This window comes from Oryzias latipes, chromosome 17, assembly GCF_002234675.1.
Source record: "Oryzias latipes chromosome 17, ASM223467v1".
NCBI classification, from domain to species: Eukaryota; Metazoa; Chordata; class Actinopteri; order Beloniformes; family Adrianichthyidae; genus Oryzias; species Oryzias latipes.
Window position 1 is genome coordinate 18974768 of NC_019875.2, and position 22809 is coordinate 18997576.

The following is a 22809-nucleotide window of genomic DNA, read 5'->3' on the forward strand; positions in this document are numbered from 1 at the left end:
AAGAATGCAAGCCAAATGGTCGGTTTTTGCAAAAAGTTTGGACACCACTGATTTTTGGTAGAACAAGAATCAGCTTATGTCTTACTACCATTTGGTACATGTTTTTTTGTGAATTTGTCACTTATTTTTTGAAAGAATGTCAATAGCGGTGCTATAGCGCCGGTGTTAATGGGTTTACATGGTTGGCTTGGAGGTCCATTTAAACAAAGGTGTTAGGGCATGGATGGCAACCCGAGATCTTTAAGGGCCAAAGTCCCTTCCTGTTTTCCACACATCCTTGCCTTACTTACTGATGATTAGCCAGATCTGGTGTGGACACACCTGGATTCAGGTGTCCAGGCAAGACAAAAAGGTGGAAGACAAAAAGGAATGTGGCCGTCATCGCTTTTACGGATCGCTGTGGCTGCTATAGTTTAACATGAAAGCTCATAATCAAGTACATGACAGAAATGAATCTTTACTCACAGCGTTCGATGCGGTCCTCAGGGCTGGAGGACGTCTCACGATCAGACAAGAGACCCGACACGGCGAAGATCTTTTTCCCGCTGTCCTCAACTGCTTTCAAGGCGCTGCTCGGTGACCCCCCAGGAGGGATCTGAGTGCCCCCAAAGTCATATTCTTTACCCTCCGCATCAGAGTACCTAAGGTGTGGGGAGGCCTCGGCATCCAAGCAGCCTTTGAGGCGTTTGGCTGGAGTAAAAGCAGACTGATAGCCGCCAGGTGCTCCATCTCTATCATCTGGAGGTGATGCAAAAGGCCGGAAGGCGCCAACGCCGCTGTGATTCAGCATGCTGATGGGCGAGCAGTCCAGGTTAGGTGGAGCAAACTGATGATGAAGGTGTAGGAGTGATGGGGGAAAGTCCCGGTTAGGGAATCCAGGTGGGACGGCACCTTGGCGGTGGTACATTGATGCAAAAGTATAAGAACCATTGTTGAACGGCAAATGGACGTCTTTTTCGACAGAGACCGGGACACCGAATGGACGTGGCTGCTGGCAGGGAATTGAAGCATCGCGAGACGCTTCAGCAGTGGAGGCCAACACCATGAGGGCTGGGGAGGCCAAGGGATTTGGCAGATAGGAGGAGCTCTCCATCTTGAAGGCTGCCCTGTGAAGGTCCATGGCTGGACTGACAAAGGAGGCTATAAGGGTTTTATGAGGAGGAGGAGGAGATGATTCCTCCTCAGTGAGACTGGAGACTATACACAAGGCCTTTTAAACAGGACTGAAGAGGTGTAGGAATGTGGGTTGGGAATTGGCACAATGAAGGCAGGAGCTAAGATAATGACCCCTTTGCAAAGACGAAGAGTTTGAAGAAACTTTCAAATAAAGGGAATTGTGGACAACTTAAATTTAGTTCATTCTTAGTGACACCTCAAATCTTTTATTATGAGTTTAGTTGTCAGTGGTCTAGATGGAGAATGCAGTCTTAGGTAATAATAGAAGCTTTCCTTGGTTATGGTTGGTGGTCCAGGTCGGACGTCCGTAGGTCTTTGAAGCTGTCACCTCATCTTCATTTGGTCCATGAACTGAGGAAATACAAACAAGGACTGCATAAGATCTCACAAAGTTAACACAAAGTGCATAAAGTTCATGTAAAGACCACAACTTTTCTCACTTTTTTAACTTATTTTGACATATGTCACCATTTCTTATTTTCATCCATACAATAAGCACAAAATGTACATAATGGCTGTGAGACACAGGCTTCATATTGTGTCTATTTTAGTCATAAAGTAATGGGTTCTAAGGAGGTTGAATTTGTCCTTCATGATTAGAAAAATAAAATACAAGTTTCGTTGGATTGGGTCTTTAACCCTTGTGCTATCCTTGGCACTTTAACATTGGGAGTTGGGTCATCTAGACCCACTAGACCAGTGCTTCTCAAATAGTGGGGCGCGCCCCCAGGGGGGGGCACGAAGCGATGCCAGGGGGGGCGCGCGGTGGTGGCGGTTTTAGGCACAGGTTTGTCCGGTGCGCAAATTTAACGTGGGGGCAGCGGTGACAGCGGCTCAGTGCTTGGAAAATAATCTGGTCCACTATTCGGTTCCTATTGTCTGTTCTGTCTGTCCGCGGCTGCGCGAGTGAGAACGAAAGGGGAGGGGTGGTGTGGGCCCTGTCTGCCAGGTGAATCGGGGCACGCGGACCACTGCTACCGCTGCCTGTTGCCCAAGATCACCGCTGCCCTTAGATTCCTAAGCTCATGCTAACAATGTCATTCTTTATGAACTATTGTAGACATTTTGATGACGTGTCTTTATTTTCCATCCATGTTTTCTTTGTCTGCCTGTGGTTTAGTTGGTTTCAGACAGACAGAAAGACAGCAGGTAATGCAGGAAAACAGCTGCACTTTTATGAGATCAGAAATAAACAATCCGTCATTTAGAAAAAAAAAAAATCAGCACGTTTTTACCTATTTCTTCAGACTAAAAACGTTAAATATATTGGTGCTGCTGTGTTAATGTTTCAGATCAATTTAGATTTAATATTATTTATTGATTGAATTATTTTTTTCAGCATCAAATGGTTCAGTTGGTCAAAATGTTTCTAGTTTAAATAAGGAATGACAGATTTTTTTTATTTCAGGTACTTTCAGCTTCTTTTCTGTTTTAGACTAGAACAGGGTTTCTGTGGCTAAATAAAGTTAATATTTGTTGAAAGTGGATTTATTTTGCTTTTTTCTTTTGTTAGTGTTAAAAGATACAATTTTAGGTATACAAATTTTATAGATACTGACCTGATGTATTGTCACCGCGCGAGTGTGTCTGTGTGTGTGTGTGTGTGGGGGGGGGGGTTATGGGGGGGGGGGGGGTCAGGGGGGGCGCGAAACATTTTCTTTTCCTAGGGGGGGCCTGGCAAAAAATAATTGAGAAGCACTGCACTAGACAGTGCGCTGAACCTTTTTTCTTCAATGATTTGTGATCTTCGCTGGTGTCCATGGATTACATGAAATCTTTCCACCTTTATCCACCTTTGTCATGGTAGGGAGAACACGTCAATGCAAGGGTGGGGTCATCTAAGATAGCACAAGGGTTAAACAGAAAAAGTTACATTTGGCTGCAAACTTATATAATAAATGTCCTTTTTATGTTAACTTGTGGCTAGAAAAGGCGTCTGACCATTGGCGGGAAGCAGATCAAATCAACCAAATGTTGATTAAATCTGTAAATAGTGAAATGGGGTCTGAGAGAAATGTTTTTTTTTATACAAAAGTTGCTGTGGAAGCCAAGCCTTGATGTGTAAGACATTGTTGGTGGCAAAGCTATGACGTCCAAATCTTTGTGAGGGAAAAAAACGTCCTCAAGTTGACAATGTTTTTATAAATCCTAAAAATCCAGGCTTTTTTACAAATGCTATAAAATATTTTAAACCTAAACTTTTCTCAATTCTCAGTCCTTTCAGCAAAAAAGACAAAAAAAAATCTTCAAACTGGATGCACATCACTCCATTCTGATCTGAACAGACCACTTTTTCTCATTCCAAATGTCCCCTCTTTGCCCTCTGTCTCCTTATCAGTCAATCTTCTCCTTCTTCTTTCCATCCCCATCAGCTCCTCTCATCTCCCTAGCGCTATCTGTTCCCTCTCATTCCGTCATCTCAGATCTTGGGCTAAGCCGCTTATTCCTACCATCTCCCTGGATATTATTGGACCAGAACCACTTGTCTTCAGATAAGGACACACATCCACACATCTGATAAGAGCCCGCCCGGCTCAATGTTCAGCTCAACAGCCGACTCGGTGGGGCGAACACACTCCCTTTGCAGGCTGTATCTCCCCATCTAACCACTTTTAATTCCCCATTTTTTGAAACTATCTGTGCCCTCCTTTTTTAATATCATTCCAGTTGGGTTTTTTTCTCCTCTCATTCCTCCATCTCTCTGTCTCCTCCCCACCCCCGCCTCCCCTTTCTCCCCTGGGTGATTCAAATGGGTGATATCATATCAGGCCTCTCCATCTGCCATCCACGAGTCAGAGGAAATCTGCCTGAGTGAATAAATTAGCCATACTTGACCTCACGACCCCCCAACCCCTCCCAGCATAAGAGGCAAGAGGCTAGAATCTTTCCTCTTGAGGATTAAACTGTAGCAGGGTTTGATCGGTTAGAGGAGCGCATGGGGGAAGCCGATGAAATGCAAAATAATATTTTTATCCCCAAAGAGCAATTTAAAGGTGACTGGCTTGTTAAGGTTCTAATGTCCCCAAGATTTAAGGGAGCACAGATCAGCTCGTCAAAAAACAAGATTATAGGATTTTGTGACAGAAAGAAAATTGATAGGTATAATTGGGTTTTCATGAGTGACTTTACCAGATTTTAATAAATTAGATAAAACGATTTGGGGCTAAATGAAGTATAAAGTCATGTTATCTTTTACGAAGATATGCAAGAAATGTCAAAACACCGTAGCAATACCAGCTCAGTAGTGTGCAGTACTGAGTGATTGTGGGTTTCAATCAAGCAGCCACCTTCTGTTCCCAAATCTGACACAAACCAGGAAGTACCAAATGTTGCAGTTCCTCCAAAGTCTATTGGAGGCTGACTTCAGAAGTGAGCAATTCTCTATTGATTTACAGGTTTATAAGTCCAACTAAAAAAAAAAATATGTGGCCATTTTGGTTTCTGAGTTTGGGCTTTTTCTTATTTGTGTCAACTGTAAGGATATATTTTTGTTCACAATTAGGTGTGCTTTTTTATTTATGTTATTTTTTAAAGGTGTGGCTGGGTTGACCAATGAGTGAACAGAACTGCTTCTCAGACGTTACTTTGTCCAGCCTAATTTGCCTTTTTTAAAAGTTACTGAGGCAAACTTTGGATAGAGGTCAGAATGTCTACCCCACCTTCACCTGGCGGTAGCTGGGTAGGCTCCAGCAACTTTATGAGCCCTACACATTTGGAAAAAAATGGTATGGATGTTCTCTAGGGGTCTAACGATTCATTTAAACACCGATTCGATTCATGTCATCATTTGTGGTTGACAATACGACTCATAGTTGTTCCGATTCACTGACCTTCCATTCACATTTTACTATTACTGCTTACATGTCTTTGTAATATTCAAAGTGTTTCTTCACATTGGACTGTAACGATAGCCGCTGTGATGACACTCTGTCATTTTTACATTATAGTAAAATAAACGTAACATTTCTGAATATAAATAGTATTTTCCGATATTGATTATAATCTATTTATGTCATTTTGAAAAGATTTTATAATAGTATAGGACAGTTCTATTAACAACTTGCGTCAGACAGATTGATCTGATTGAATCGTAGGAATATAAATCAATTTATCGATTAATCGTTACATCCCCAAAGTTCTCAGTAGATCAGATTTAAACTTCAAAAACTACTTAAAAGTCTTAAAGTCTCTTTTTTTTACCCTAAATAATAGTGGGTCATTATTGTTGGTTGGTTTTGGACAAGACACACCGAGTAAACTTTGGACAATGTTTGGTTTCATTTTTGGTGCAAACAATTCAGACCATTCTCTGTAAACATTAGAGATGGTTGCGGGTTAAAATCCCAGTAGATCTAAAATCCTCAGACGAGCCCGTCTGGCACCAACAACCATGCCACATTTAAAGTCCCTTAACCCTTGTATTGTGTTCGGGTCAAAATTGACCTGTAAACGGTTCAATTCCCTTTGTTCTCCATTCTGATGCTCGGTTTGAAATTGACCATGTCTACATGCCTGAATGCGTTGAGTTGCTGTCATGTGATTGGCCGATTAGAAACTTAATGAGCAGTTGGACAGGTGTGCCTAATAAAGTGGCCGGGGAGTGTATATGTCTATGGTTTGATTCCAGTTGAGTTTTGGAAAACAAACTCATATGTGACTCCATATTGACCCTTATCACTGAAAGTTGCAACAAATTGCAGGTCACCACTCCCACAGCTGGGTGGGTCAAACATGGAGAGCAAAATATCACATAAGCCGTTGTGAAAAATGTAACATTTTTTAAATCAAATATCCAAAACAAAGTGAAGATGCGTTCAAACACTTCACCTCACAACAAAGTATCAAGGCGAGCTTCAAAGGTGTGCCGACTATCAGCCAACATCAAAGCAGAAACTCCCTGGGAAATGAGAGCAGAAAATCTTTGGTAACGCTTTCTTTTACAGTACAGTACTTACAATGTACTTAAGTGGTATTTACATGGTACTTATAGTGTAACTACTGGGTACTTTCAGGGTACTTTTTATGGAATTTACTGGGTACTTACAGTGTGTTTACATGGTACTTTCTATGGGACTTTACTGGGTACCTACATGGTACTTTTTGTGTCTACTCTGTACTTACATGGTACTTACTGTGTATTTATATGGTACTATTTGGTTCATACCTATGTGGTACATACTGGGTATTTATAATATTCTTACTGTGTATTTACATGTTGTGCAAAGGTGTCTTTTATGGTACTTACCACATGTAAGAACAAGGTAAGTACAAATAAAGTACCTTGACCTTTAGGTCTGCACTCGCTGCATGTTTCATGGTATTTACCATGAATTTACCACAGAAACTACCCCTTAAGTACACTGAAACTGTAACTGTAAAAGAAAGTCAGCCCTATTTCCACTCAACTACATGGTATTTTCATTACTAAATACTGGGTATGTTCACTTGAATATTACTTGGTACTTACCCCTTAAGTACAATGAAACTGTACTGTAAAAGAAAGTCAGCCCTATTTCCACTCTATTACATGGTACTTTCAGTAGTAAATGCTGGGTATGTACACGTATTACCTTCCTGTGCAGTGTACATACACACTTGGTCTTCTGACCTCACCAAATGAGACAATGCTAACTTGTTGGTAAGGGTAAAGTAACTACATTGTAAAAAAAAATATACTGGCCTGATTACTTCTTGTAACATGAGGCAAGTTTAAAGAGAAACAAGACAGCAGTGAAAACAACAATCTTTAATATGATACGTGTCTGCAGCATACAATATGTCATCACAATGAAATAGGTTTTAAGTACAAAACAGTACAAAGGAGAATTCTAAAAAACACATTATTGGCCTGAGGGTCGTGCTTTTTGTCCATCAAAATTCCTTCAGCAGAGTTTGGTAACGGTGCAGGACTTCTTCAGGGTTTGTAACTGCAAGAAAATTCACAATATGAGCTCAAGTGAACATAAAAAGCATAACGACTTTGATCGAATACAAAATAAATTTTACTTATTTAATCATTTCTGTAATTAGTTTGATAAATCTCTATGAATTTTTTTATCGCTTTGACTTTAATGCTTGAAATTAATCAAGTATCCTCATTTAAAAACATGATAATAAATTATTCAAAACTTAACTTTTTTTAAATATTGTTCTAAAAATGAACTTGTTTTAATATATATTATATAATGTCAGGGAAAATATGTAAAACAACAAGGCTAAATATTTACTTTTAATACTAAAACCCCCCGAGTGTTTGTTTTTGTTAAGTAGCTCGGGGCAAGTAAAGTTGCAAATTCCCAGCGCACATGAATGCAGCACAACTACCCCCAAAGTGAACGTGCAGATTAATCCGGAGAACCTCGAGGCGCGCGCAACAGTTTGAATTTCTCTTCATCTGGCAGGTAAGCCAGTGTTTTTTTTTTTTTTAAATATTGGATAAATTACATGTAAATATTTAAACTGATCAAACTTTATAAAGAAGCTAACTTCGTGATTTCAAGCCCCTATCTCTGTGTTTGAAACGTGACGTAAGAGCATGTCTACCTTACTGCAATAATTTCAGTTATTTCATGTATACATTTTCAAAGTTTGTAATGAAAATCTACAAACATTGTTGTTACTTACCAGGAGAGGGGCACCTGTAAAACAAGCATGTAGCCTTAATGATAACTTCTGTTGTTCTGTGCTCGTTTGACTGAGCGCACGTCTTTCTGGGAAAATAAAAAAGGCGATTATTTAAAATAATGATGACGTACTTCCGTCTTTTTACCGCTTTAGATCAGCTGTGGTGAAGAAGACATCCCAGACGAATCCGTGAAGCCAAAGGAGAGTAAGCTAAAGTAAGCTAAATCCACCAAGTGGACATATTATTTACATTAATGAAGAGTTTAACTGCCTTTTCCCCATTTTCTTTTCTTTCGCCGTTTTTATTTTATTTTTATTTATTTATTTTCAAATATGATAGAGACAACAATACCACCCAACAGTGAATGTAACTGTTTGAAAATGAAAACATATTTTTGTGAATAACTGTGTTGAATTTGAAATTGCCTATTTATTTCTTTTTTCCTTTTTTTTTTACTCTGCAATGTTTTTCATGCTAATGCAAATTGTAGGTGCGAATAATATTTATAAGGAAGAAATACACACAGCAATTGCCAATTAAAACATTACTTTTGTCATTCTTTGTCTAAACAAATTAGATTTTTTTATGGCAATTTTGATTTTTTTTTCTTTAATTTCTTTTTTGTTGTTCTTGTTTATGTAACTAAAATATAAAGTTGTGAATAATTTATTATCATGTTCATAAATGAGGATAATTGATTAATTTCAAGCATTACAGTCAAAGCGATAAAGAATTCACAGAAATTTATCAAACTCATTACAGAAATGATTAAATAAGTAAAATTTATTTTGTATTCGATCAAAGTCGTTATGCTTTTTATGTTCACTTGAGCTCATATTGTGAATTTTCTTGCAGTTACAAACCCTGAAGAAGTCCTGCACCGTTACCAAACTCTGCTGAAGGAATTTTGATGGACAAAAAGCACGACCCTCAGGCCAATAATGTGTTTTTTAGAATTCTCCTTTGTACTGTTTTGTACTTAAAACCTATTTCATTGTGATGACACTTTGTATGCTGCAGACACGTATCATATTAAAGATTGTTGTTTTCACTGCTGTCTTTTTTCTCTTTAAACTTGCCTCATGTTACAAGAAGTAATCAGGCCAGTATATTTTTTTTACAATGTAGTTACTTTACCCTTACCAACAAGTTAGCATTGTCTCATTTGGTGAGGTCAGAAGACCAAGTGTGTATGTACACTGCACAGGAAGGTAATACGTGTACATACCCAGCATTTACTACTGAAAGTACCATGTAATAGAGTGGAAATAGGGCTGACTTTCTTTTACAGTACAGTTTCATTGTACTTAAGGGGTAAGTACCAAGTAATATTCAAGTGAACATACCCAGTATTTAGTAATGAAAATACCATGTAGTTGAGTGGAAATAGGGCTGACTTTCTTTTACAGTTACAGTTTCAGTGTACTTAAGGGGTAGTTTCTGTGGTAAATTCATGGTAAATACCATGAAACATGCAGCGAGTGCAGACCTAAAGGTCAAGGTACTTTATTTGTACTTACCTTGTTCTTACATGTGGTAAGTACCATAAAAGACACCTTTGCACAACATGTAAATACACAGTAAGAATATTATAAATACCCAGTATGTACCACATAGGTATGAACCAAATAGTACCATATAAATACACAGTAAGTACCATGTAAGTACAGAGTAGACACAAAAAGTACCATGTAAGTACCCAGTAAAGTCCCATAGAAAGTACCATGTAAACACACTGTAAGTACCCAGTAAATTCCATTAAAAGTACCATGTAAGTACCCTGAAAGTACCCAGTAGTTACACTATAAGTACCATGTAAATACCACTTAAGTACACTGTAAGTACTGTACTGTAAAAGAAAGCGTTACCAAATCTTTTACAGCTATCAGCTGTCCACAACACTCGTTCAAATCAATTTCATAACCTGATCTTGGCTTTGCCACGCTCCTCAAGCTTCCACACACACAAAACAACAACTGCCCGGAGGAAGGAGAGGGTTTAGAGAAAGAGCGAGAAACCGGGAGATGTTTTACATCACCGCAAATGTACAGTGGACTGGTGTGGAGTGTTGAATACGGCTTACGATGTCACAATTCAGGTCTGGACAGATGCCACAGAGTCACATTACCCATCTGACTACTACCGCGCATCTCTCCACACTCTCCTCCTTTTTTCTTGAACACCATGATGGAAATGGCCAATTAAACACAATGCTAAAATAAAGCTTTCTCAAATCTCACTTTCTCACACCTCGTGCACAATTTTTCTCTAAAAGTACTTCTGTTATAGACCCCACTCTGATACAAATCGTTTTTTGGGGTTCTTTTGGTATTTTTTTTTTTTCCTATTTGGCGGATGTCTATAAAGAATATTGATCTTAAAATTGCATTCGTTAGTATTTCCTTATTTAAAAATAATGAAAAAAAAAAAAATGCTATTGGAAAAAAAGACAAAGAGTGACGGGATGATGGGAAGAGAGGTGGGGCACTCCGTGCCAACAGTCCCACCAACGACTCAGGCGAACTTCTAATGAACTCCTGCCGCCATGCAGAAACGATGTCAAAAAATGACAGTTTTTCAAAATTCAATTAATTTTAAAAACACTGGAAACACTTTTTAAATCAATCCAAACATGATCAGAGTGGGACTTTAATGCCAAAATGTTCTAACCTTTAAAAAAGTGGGACATCTGAGGTGTTAATAGCGTGGTCATAAACCAATAAATATTTCTATACATAATAATTTCATGGTTATTTCCCTACAAGGTAAATAGAGGAAACAGAAGGTTTGCCATCAGGAAGCTACCAGTGCAAAAAAAAGGGGCAGTAAATGTTTCCTTATGGGTCGAAACTCAAGAGGAGAGAGGAAAGGATAAAGGAACACAAAAGCCGAGGGGAGCCAGATAAGAGCGGGAGCAACAAGAGAAAGCAGATCAGAAGGACAGAAGCAAGAGGAGGAAACATGAGGGAGAGCAAAGATTATTCAGGAAACAAAGCAGGAGACAAGGACACAAAGAGAGATTTGAGGCAATGGGAAGCAAGAAAAGTGAGAGGACACAACAGAGGGGTGAGAGCGGGCTGTAATATCAGAGCAAAGGGTAAAAATCTCGTCTCCCAGGGTGACTGACACAAGCTGGCTGCCTTTTGGCCTGCTGGAGCGCACATGCTCACTTTTCAGTGGCAATCTCTTCCAGGCTGACCCTTCTCTTTGGTTGGTGTGGACGGAGAGTTGTGTTCTAATTCACACATATTTGATAGTTTTTAGTCATTCAAAATGTTTTTACTTCTTGCTTTACACATTTTCTCAAAATCAGCACAAAAGAGAATGTTTTGTCTCACTAAAAGCTAGGATAAGAAAATGATTAAAATGAGTCGAAATGTTTTTGCTCCACACTCTTGACAATAAAAAAACTTGTCGTAAGACTCACAAAAACTCAAAAGTTTCTGTAATTTTTGGTTCAATTTTATGGACATTATTTTAAAGTTCAATCAATGTTGACAAGTTAGACTGGACTTAATTGTTATTTTGAAAAAATTTAGATTTGTTCTAAGAATAAGTGCAAGTTTGACATTTTATGAGGATTTATTAAAATGGGCTCATATGCACTAAGTTGATGTGCTGTAAAAAGAAATCTTTTGAAAACAAGTTAAAAAAATACAGAGCAAAAGATGTTTCTTTCAACTTCTAAGTAAAAAAATCTCCCACTTGAACTAGTTAATTTTGTCTTGGTAAAATGTTTTAATAGAAGTTGTGATGTTCTGCCCTTTAAAAAAATAAAATATATTTACAGAAAAACACAAACACTTAAATGTATATAAAATAAACTGGCAATATGAAATATGTCTGATAATAAGCGTGATTTGCTTCAAAATAGTAGGCCTATTTATACATTTATGTCCTATTTTGAGTCCAGCTATCCTTATTTCTTGTAATTTAGCACTACAAAACTACAATTAGGTACATAATTATGGAGTGATTTTTGTGCCATGATTCCAAGCACAACACTCACTGTTTTGAGTGTCAAATGTTAAAATTCTGTGAGCTCAAAAAATGATTTTACACTTGAAACAGAAAAATGTGTGCAAATAAAAACAATTTTACTCTTAAAACTTAGAAATATGTGCAAACAAAACAATTTTTCGCTCTTGTAGCTTACAAATGCATGCAATCAAAAAAGAAAAAATATAACAGCAACCAATTTCTGTGATTGGCTAGCTTTTTAGTGCATATGTAACTCGGTGCCCTGCACTTTTTTAAATGCAGAAGAGAGAATTTCTCTCCAGTGAAAATTGTTTTTATTGCACATATTTTTCAGTTTCAAGAGCAAAATTGTTTTTATTGCACATATTTTTCAGTTTCAAGAGCAAAACTGTATTCTTCTGGATTGTTTATAATTTTTTGAGCACACACATTTTTAAAGTTTGATGCTCAAAACAGTGAGTATTGCGCTTGCAATAATGGCACAAAAATCCCTCCATATCCACGTAGCTGAACAAGAAGTCATATATTAAGACGTCAAAATCTAGAAACAAGGAGTTCCACAAGCATTAAAAAAGGGAAAAACAAGCTTAAAAACTAACTGCTGGATAGAATTATTTAAAATTGATGTCCAATAAGTATTTGTTTGCTAGTTCTAAGCATTTGTTTTCTATATTTTATGAGTGTTGTGCTCTGAATAATGGCACAAAACTCACTCCGTACATGGTCAGATCATGTGACTACTTTCGAGTAATTTTCTTCCTAAGATTTGTGTTCTTTTCTTATTTTTAGGCTACATTTTTTTCAAAAAACCAACTAAAACAATGGTGTTTTCTGCCTTCTCTCCGACGCAACTCTCATAACTCAAGGCGACGCACACCTATGTATGTCATCAGTGTACATGTGCAATTACTCCTAATGCAAACATGCATAATGTCAGTCGATGCCACTTACAATCCCATTTCATCCTGAGTGATACCTTCCACGCATTGTCTGACACCCGCCGCGCACGTTTTATAATAGAAAATGTCACGAGGGAACATTTACCACGCTGTCATAATTTGATTACAGTGTACAAGAACGATACAGCTGTCAGCGCGATATTAAATACAAACAGGCAAGGAGGGCTTTTCACTTCGAATCAGCACTTTAAATAACAATGTTGTCCCACTCGGCGAGATTGCGGTGTCAACAACAATGTGCTTTAGCATCATTCTGAGGCGGAATTTCACTCAGAAGAGACGCGAGTTAGAAGGGAGGGCATGTACAATATTTATTTATGGAAAGGTAAAATAAAATTCTCTGAATTAGGTTATTATGTACACAAAACATTCCCTTTGGATCTAAAAAAAAATGCTATTCCTTCTCTGGATGTCAGGTTTTGAAGCAACTTCTGTTGACCATAAATTGCAAAAATTTCTTTTTCCTTCTCCGTTTGGTTCCTGAGGCTTATAGCTGCCTCAATAAAGAGCCGAGTTTTGAAGAGGAATCCAATTTTTGCAATAAAAATGTCTTGTCGGCCGTGACCGTGTGCTTCTGTGCGCTGAAACTGACGTCCAACAAACAACTTGCTTTATTTATTTAACTTCTTTTGGCACAGAGCGGAAATTGAATATATTTGAACAGGTAACAACTTGGAAATGTATGTTTAGAGACTGTTGACAAGCATGAAAGTGCAATTCTTTCATTTCATTGCAAAGCAGGCAGAGGTGTGTCTGCCGCATCACTTTCTCAGAAAGCACGCAAGGATTGCAAAACCAGTTTGGGATGACAAAAATCTGGCCATTTCCGAAGAACCGGATTTACCTGAAACTTCAGAACCTGCTTTTGGTTCAATCCATATCCATGAAACTTGTTAACCTTAAAAGTTATGGTTAATAAATTTGAGCATCATGCTAATTAAAATGTATGTTTTTAATCTGGGCCGCATGGTGGTGTAGTGGTTAGCATTTTTGCCATTTTTGTTACATTTTGCTTTTTCAGCCACTTTACTCTGCAAATTTGACCTACTCTATGTTATTTTGAGCCGTGGTGCAATGTGCATTTCGGTCTTCCACGTTCGAAACTCGCGTTTATGCTTTTTTGACGTGGACCCATTGAACGCGGGTTCAAGGTCAGACCAGGTTAAACTTTGACCAATCAGGGACTTGGATTTGGCAGCGACATAAGGATGCCGTCCCTTTTTTTTTCACGAAAGTGCCAACTGTTTGTAAATTGATCATGAAGGAGAAATTATTTTTTTTTATTTGTGCCAGGCTGGAATTATACAACATGAAGTCTTTCAGTTATCGGAATAGAGCTGTGAAAGAAAAAGCCTGGAGCAAAGTTTTCACCACTTTGACAATTCGCACCAAGCCTTTTTCAACTGTAGGTGGCAGACATGAGCTAGAAAAAAAAGAAGCCCCTCCCTGCTTGTCCATTGTGAACACCATAGGCTTCTTAAACTCATGTCAAATACCGGGTGTGTGTACATGGCTTTAGCATCTGATGTTGTCTCTGCATGGTGTAGCGATGGAATGCTAAACTGTCCGCCAACCTCATCAACGTACTCTGCATTAAGTGAGTATTGGAAAAAAAGGATGAATGTTCTCGATCAATCAAGTTCAAATTTGAATTAATAAATTAATAATCCACTTCAAAACGTAAAGTCTCCATTTTGCTCAGCAGATTTAAGGCTGTGTTAGACATTTTGCTCATATTGAAAAAAAATTGGTCATACGTGAATATACATGCAAAAAGTGAGAAAGGTTGTGGTCTTTTGGAGAAATTTTCACAGATGTATCACGAATGAACCACGTTAAAACCACAGAAGAAGTACGAATAAACCACGCAAAGAACACATCAATGTTTATATGCAGTTCATTTGTGATTTGTATGTCAATTACATAATTTGAATGTGATGTGTGTTCTCTATATGCTATCTGAAAAGTTATACATGTGTGGTACACGTGTTAAAAGTTCGTTAAACATACGTGGAACGGTCATGGAAAGACACAAATTTGTGTATGCATCGCAAAAATCCCGCACAATTGTGTAAGATTTATGTAATAAATGTATGTAAAATATGTGTAAACTTCGCAAGTCTCAACTGACCAAAACTTTGAACACTTCATAACCGAATTCATGTAAAGAACACTGACACCCTCGATGTACATATGCACCAATTGTGTACATCACGAACAGAAATGTCATTTGTGGAAACTGAGCAAAGTAGTGGCTGTGTGACACGGTATGGGTTGTTGGTCGGTTTTTTGCAGTCACATTTGCAAATAAAAGACATGAATGTCCAATAAAACAATCATTTACCTTTTTTTTTTAAAACAAAAAAGGAAATGAAAACATATTAGAAATCCTCCAGAATCCTTTTTTCAAATTGAAGTTGGTTCTGAAAAAGGGCAAGTAAAGCACAGAGGGGCAAAAAAAATGCTCGTCTCTGGACTAAAGACTGGATTCAGATTCCAAAATAAAATTTAAAAAAAAAATTCTTAATTTTAGGCCTTACTGCCAGATAGTGATTACTGGGACACGTACTTGGACAAAAAAAACAAAAGTGAACTTGCGGTCCGTTTGCGTGCCTGTACATGCATAGGCGGCCTGCAGACAGGTCCACTCTGTATTCCAGACAGGCGGCTGCGCTTGTGCATGAGTAGGTGTGGGTTTGTGTGCTTGCCGATGTCCGAAGCAACAGTCGATACTATTGAAATCTACTCATTCATGTCTGGCCGGGAGGCAAAGCTCAAATGTCCTTGTGAATAAGAATCACACCCATTTATCTCTTCCCCTCTCTTATTATCCGTCCTTGTCTTCCTTTTCAGCCGCAAAACCCTAATTTTGTTTCAAAATGTCTTTCGAATATCCAATCTCGTGTTTCTTTTTTTTTTCCCCTCATCTTTCATCCTCTAGGATATGAAATCCTTAACCAGGTTATTTGGTTCAGTCGACAGCTGCTGCATTTAAGAGGAGATATGCATCAGCAGTGAGAAGTATTACTGTAAGATTTAATAACAGGCAGACACACACATCACCCTGAGGTAGATAATGACACTTGGGCAATATTCAGCACCAAAATCAATAAGGATTGGATCAGGCTGAATGCAGCTGTTGACGGACAACAAACAGATCTTGTCGGCTGTTTTTTTTTTAACCAAGATGGATGTTTTCGGAATACCAGCTCCTGTTTTGGTTGTTTTTTTGTATTGTTTTTTAAATATGGACTTCTAAAATCAGCCGTTTTTGATTAAGAAGCTGGCCTTTTTAACCAAGAGAGCCAAAAATTCCATCTGGAAGACAGCCCTGACCTGTGGTAAGGCCCGGTGCGGCAGGGCCTGGCTAATTCCTGGTACCAAAAGTTAAATGAGTCCCTCCGACCGCTTGCAGATCACCGCCGTAAAATGCATATTTTTTGGGGCCAGAAATCTTCTTCTTCCTCACTGTTCTAACCACAAATTGAAAAAAATTAGAGCTCAAGGGATTTAACATCAATCCGAAATCATTTTCACTAATCTAACGGTGACCAAAAATCACACACCCATTATCACTTCCGGTAAACCAACTCATCTTTGTGCCGTTTGAAATGAAAGCTGCATCTTGCCGCATGAGTTTGCTCCTACTAGACCTCTCTGCAGACTTTGAAATTCAAATTTTAGACATGTGCATACCTGAGAGGTCCCGCTAATATTGCCGTAGAGCTCGACAGGTTACTTATTCCTCGCCGGAGTGTGTGTGTGTGGCACCAGCTGCCCTCCTATAAGTCTTTATTGCTGTGCTGGGTTGTACAACAGCAGCCACTAATCTAGATGGCTGGCAGGCGTACAGGCGGCAGGCTGGCCGCTCTGTACTACTGGCAGCATGCGAGCCCATTAGCTGCAGTTTAACAAGGAGAAACCTTTGCCAGGTACGCTGTTTTCAATCACAGATTCTGCTGTAATAATCCTCTCTTGCAGACTTAATAATGGTAATTTGAACAAAGGGAAAAGTTCTTTAATGCCTGCAGGGATACAATCTGTTCTGCACAGTGTAAGGGGTTAAAGGTCAGATCCTGAAAGAAGCAGCAGCAGCAGCAGCCTGGATGGGGTTTTTGGGATGTGTGGCACGGTGTATTCCCACAGGTGTGCGTGGATTCAGACACCGCCTCAGCAGCCTCGTTTTCTGCCTGCAGCTCCGAGAAAAATCAGAAGCAGGCGACATAAATAGCATTCGTCTGCAATCGATGGGAGCCAATGCACCATCACTGTCTTCTGGGGAGGGGGAATAGTAATATTAGCTAATCCTCCGAGCAGATTCGTGATTCCTGCTCAGTGTTGCTGACGAATGGCGGGTGGCGAGGAGGGGGGGGTGCGGTTGGAGGAACTTGAGAGAGATGTGATGTTGAGGGGTGGAAGTGGAGATGAGAGGGGGGGAAACGGTGATAGACTGATAGACTGGAGAGAGAGGAGACACGGAGCAATATGGAGAATAGAAAGTATCTGACATCCGACACAACTCTCCCCATTAGGCTAATTCTTTGACTTTCTCTTGTTGCCAATAGCATCTCGGAGTGAAATTTCCCCTCTGTAACGGCATTACCAGAGGCTGCCTTCTCCAATGCAATCAAACCATTAAACACAGATCTGCACCCCCCCCCCCCCCTTCTCATAGCCATTTCCTTCCAATAGAAAAGACTAGACTCAAACTACTCTCCTTTCCTCTCATCAATAAAATGAATCATTGGGGCATTTGTGCAAAAAGATAAACTTTAAGCTGATGAAAAAAAGCACACAAAAATCACTCAGAAAAGAGAAAAAGCATTTCAGCTCATTATTCTGCTCAAAATATGACCCTAATACTGTTTGTTGTGGATAATAAATCACTGATTTAACGCACATTAATTAAAACGTTTAATAATATAATGAGCATCTCAAAGGGAAAAAATCAAATAAGAGTTGACAAAAACATTTATAAAAAGTTTAAATAATATAAATATTTCAGAAATGTAAACGTTTTAAATGATTGGGGGGGGGGGGCACAAAGGCTCTATTAAAATGCGCACATATATAGAAAAAAAAATAGAAAACAAATCTTGGTTTCATTTAGTTTTTTTTGCATTTCTGAGAAAGCTGATGTGACAAAGCAAAGCAATGAGGAAGAGCGCGGACGAGGTCATAGGAGAAGTGGAGAGAGGGGGGCGCAACGATAGTTACATTTCTGTTTTTTGTAGGTAATTAGGTTTAAAGTAACATAAATTATAAACTCAAGGGTTTGGGGTTAATGGGGGGCATGGGGGGGGGGGGTCGTGCTTTCATAGGGGAATGCTGTGCATAAAAACGGTGCGTTCACGCGCGCGTCACCGCCTTTCTTGTTTCCAAACTTAAGAAATATATGCTACTTATGCGGGTACAGATTTAATCAAAGCGGAAATCATTTCTGCAGAGGTTGTTGGATGCGTTTCGGAAGAGGTGAAAAGCAGAGAAATATAAAAAGAAGCAAAAGATTTTAAAAAGTGTCATTTTGCGCTTTAAATAGTAAATAATCTCTGGCAGAAACTCTCGGCCTGCTGACTGGGAGCTCTTTTTGGTAATCGGTGAAAGTAAACCTACAGAAAGGAAAATAGGCGGACAGACTTTTTTCTCTTCTTTTTTGGAACAACTTTCTCTGAGCCCATCGATCCATGGAAGAGGTGTGAAACGGACATTCATTTTATTTCTCACTGCGCACAGAAGAGGGGGGGATCAATGGTAAGCAATAACAGCTGATTGAAGAAGGATGGAAAGGAGGTGAAGGAAGGGAGGGAGGGGGGGGGGGCTGAAAGTGCTGGCGGTAAATTTGGACTTTTTTTCTGGACTCTTTCCTCCGCGCTTTTTTGCTTTTCCTATATGGATGGAAAACGATGCGCGTAAAAATGTCAGGCCGGAACGAAAGGAAATGGGCCCTGAAATTTAAATCGACCTAAAATATAAATATAAAATGAGTTTTATTAAATTAACATAAATAAATAAATAAATAAATAAGCAATCCTTTTAGTTGAGATTTATTTAAAAATAACTAATGAAAAAGGTATTAATTTCTACAAAATAATACGTTCCTAAAAATGCAAAAGAATAAAAAGGATTTGGAGCTGAAGGATGTGAAACAAGTGGGTTGACAGCGACTGACGCACGAAGTATAAGAATGGACATAAATCACTGAGCTGGGAAAAGCGAGGCGCAAAATAAGTAAATGACTGAACATGAATCACTGACTGTCAGTTCGTTTTACAGTCAAACAGGGCACCGTTTGGGTCGCTTCTGGAAAAAAAAGAAAAGAAAAAGAAGAAAATAAAATATGCTCGAATTCAGTTAAAAAAACGAACTTATTTACAAATATTTGAATAGGGATGATGGGGAGAGCGCAGCCTGGGTAACTATTCAGTGTATTTATTAACAGTAAATGTGAACATGGTTATGAATTTAAACAAAAAAACGATTTATCATATTTTTTTCTTAAGTAAAATAATAAAAAAAACATGTTTCGATTGATTGCAAAAACAATAAATACATCTTAGGCTTTTTATCAAAGGCCAAGAATTACAGGAAAGTATTTAACAGTTTTTTTCTTTTTAATTAGAAATTTAAAGACATGTTTAATTTTAATCAAAAATGCTAAAGAGATTCCCGAAAATGACTTCCATCTGGAGCACCTTGTCCGCGTCATCGTTTATAGACTTCTCGTAGAAATAATAAATGCTTGTGTGATCTCCCTTCACGAGATAATTACTGCTTGCTAATGTGTTTGGTTGGAAAATGAAGAGGCTCGGTCGCTCATTATAAGTTCGAGTCGGTTCTGACAATCAATAAAATCAATGGACGGGGATTCGTGGGGCTGGCATCGTTAGATGACCACTTATTCCTTGTTTTCTTTTGTTTTATTTTCCTTCCAGAACATTTATGATGAGCCGCCGGGAGCGCACCGGCGATCAAAATGAGCGTTTTCTATACATTCGGACGGTAGTTTCAATAAATGTGCATTTGGCTTGAATTCACTCTGAATTTTTTTGTGCGTTTTAGTGCTTTTACGCGCACTCCAAACTTTACTATCCCACTTTCTGGCGTTGCGGCTTTGACTTCTGCTTTCTTGATCGTTGCGCGGCTGCTCACTTTCTGCCACCAGTCCACAGTGAACGCGCTGGCGCTCCGGCACACTCCAGGGGAATTAAAAGGAAATAAATAAATAAAAGAGCGTGCGTAAAAGTTTGTTCGACAGGCCGATGAATTGGGCGTCAAAGCCAAGACATCAGATGATTTTTTTAAACCGTATGGAAACAAACAAACAAACGAAAAAAAAAAAAAGTCTGAATGTATATGTAAAGTGCAGCGAAGACTATATTGAAACGATTGTTTTAATGGAACCGAGGCAAAATTCGAATGTGCGAATTGCTCGCGGTGACGCAGCAGCAGCAGCGGGTGCTGACGCCTCAACTAATCCGTATTTTGGCTCCCTGTTCTCGGCCATGGAACTGGAGGGGCCCCCGGGACGTCCAGCGGCACAGCTTGTTGAGGGGGGTGGGGGGTGGGGTGAGTTAAATTATTGTGGCTCCCTAGTTAACAGGTGTTTCCCAACTGTTTCCGTCTTATTATGTGCGCGCGCGCATGAGCAAAGCCGTGTGTTTCCCCTGGGATCATTAATTCTAGTATTTAGCTAAAATATTCCTAAAATTAAATGTTTTAGTATTCTAAAACATTTTAATAGCTGTAATCAAACCTGATTCAATACAGAAGAATTTGTCAATAAATATATTTGGAACTGGAGTCCATGAATATTGATGTTATGAGAGATAAAAGTTATGAAAGTCGGGCAAACGAGGCTACTGCTCAATAAAAAGTGTGGTTTTAAACTACAACGTTGTTTAAAATGGATCTCATGACAGAAACCTGTGAGAAAATCCTAAAAATGTAACCGGAAAAGAATAAAATAATAACTTATTGCTACATTCATTACATTTGAACGCCGTTTGTTCCACTCGCTCCAAAGAAAAGATGCAGGAGAAAGTTTGGCTCTCTTGATAAATCTGGATAATGTCGGCTTTTGTGCGTAATGACGCTTATAACTTCTAAAAAAAAAAAAAATCAAACCAAAAATTTGACTTTAGTTATTCTAAAAAATATTCAGCTGCAGATGGTTGATCACACAACAGTGTAAACGCCTCCAAGAAGCCACTCATGTTTGGAGAGCCGGCACGGACACGCGCAAATATATAATTAAAAAAGTCAGAAATATATGTGGATGTACATGCTGCCACGTGCACACGCTTCGGACGCAGTGTCCAAGATCGTGCTGCGACATTTTCCCCATTTTTTTATTTTCCTTTTTTTTTCTTTCCCTGCCACGCCATTAAAGTGCACAGAAAGTTTAGGACAAGTCAAAATGCGCAACAGAAACAGAAGCAGAGCGCAAAGGCGTGAAAGCGTAAACTGGATAAGCTTCAAACCCGATAACAACAGAGCAAAACAGTCAGTTACTCACCTCGCCGTGGCACAATCCGCTTCTATCGCAGACGGCTGCCCACTTTCCGGCTTCTTCTACTTTTCTTTTCTTTCTTTTATCCACACAACAAACCAAAACTTTTTTTTTGTTTGTTTGCGCTCTGAGAATATCAGCAGCACCGGCCCTTCTGGTTCTTGCGTAGTGTAACAGTGATAACGTGAAGCGCTTTGGTAAAGGAGGAAAAAAAAAGTAGTTAACACCTCCCCGTTAGTTTAACGACGCGCAACCAGAGAGGCAGGACAGGGAGAAAGAGGGGGGACACAGAGACATGCCGACTGTTTTCTGCGAGCGCGCTGTAAAGTGGGTATCAATGGCACGATAGCGCGTGCGAGCCCCTCCGCTGAAACGATCAGTGAAAGGAAAGAGCGGCGAAGCCAGCGAGGGAGCGCAGGGGACGGTGGCAGTCAGTGGTGCGAGGGGAGGAGGGGGTGCTCAGGGCGATGTGTGTGAGGCTGTGGGTGGGAGGGAGGGAGGGGGGGTCCAGGGATCACGGCGCAGTGCTGCCGCGCAGCGCTCAGCTCGATCATCGCCTGCAGACGCGCGTCCTGGAGACACGAATGCGCTCAAAGAACGCCTTTAAAGTTAGGGAATATGTATCCATTTTCTACTGCAACATAAAATCATTTTCTTTTCTTTTCACTTTCCATCTTAAACTGGGAGCAGAGCACTTCGGTGGCTCCAAAATCCTTTGGATCAAGTCACAGCTTTGTGCGGTTTTTTTCTGGGAAGCCAAAATAAGTAATTATCTGTTAAACCAAAACGTTTTTACTTTATTCTTTTTTTTTTTTGCAAAGTTGAGTTAAAATGAATAAAAGATTAAATCTGCGCATTCCTTGTTGTGTGTTGCTTTCTCAACATCGCACCATCCGGCCACCCCCTTCCCTCCGCCTCTCCCATGTGTCTGGCGTTTCGTTCCCCTGGGTGATTTCCACTGCGCTTTGTGCGCAAAGTGAATGAATTACCCCCCCCCCCCTTCTTCTCTCTTTTTCTCTCCCTCTACCCCCATCCTCATCCTCCCCACCACCACCTCTTTCACTCGTTGGAGAGACTGCTACTTGCCATAAAGCCAATGAAGTCCAACCCTAACAAAAAAAAAAGAAAAAAGAAGTGGACCACCAGACACTCTTAGGAAGTGCGCTCATGGAGACTTAAGTTATAGTGAGACAGTGGAGAAGTTCACCAGAGCAGTGCCAGGGAGTGAAGTGTCACAAATAGGGCAGTAGAAGGCGAAAATGTCCAAAGCTGAATTGCTTTGAAATCAGATTACTTCATTGTTTAAGCAAAAGTACACAAACCAGGCTTTAAATAATTCATAAGTATAATGTGTTCATCATTTTTGTTTATTCTATTTCGTGTCTAACTTGACACAGAAGTTGCTTCAATCACTGAGCATGAGGATTTTCTTGCTTAAAATCCAAAGGCTGTGACCTTTTTAACTTGACTAAATGATGTTTGCTTGTGAAGGAAACAGTAGGACGCAGAGCGGAGGCTGTCCTGTGCTCGTCTCCTTCTGCACTACAACCCCCTGCTGG

General features: G+C 39.4%; 1 protein-coding gene across 1 annotated transcript; it reads right to left on the reverse strand.

Moving 5' to 3' along the window:
* Positions 1-457: 457 nt before the first annotated feature.
* LOC111949040 (E3 ubiquitin-protein ligase Rnf220-like) lies at positions 458-21683 on the reverse strand. The gene is made up of 2 exons (XM_023964950.1): positions 21257-21683; positions 458-1527 (listed from the first exon to the last, which is right to left on the reverse strand). Exon 2 carries the CDS (start codon positions 1118-1120, stop codon positions 458-460), a length of 663 nt encoding a protein of 220 aa, XP_023820718.1. The 5' UTR covers positions 1121-1527; positions 21257-21683.
* Between the last annotated feature and the right edge of the window lie 1126 nt (positions 21684-22809).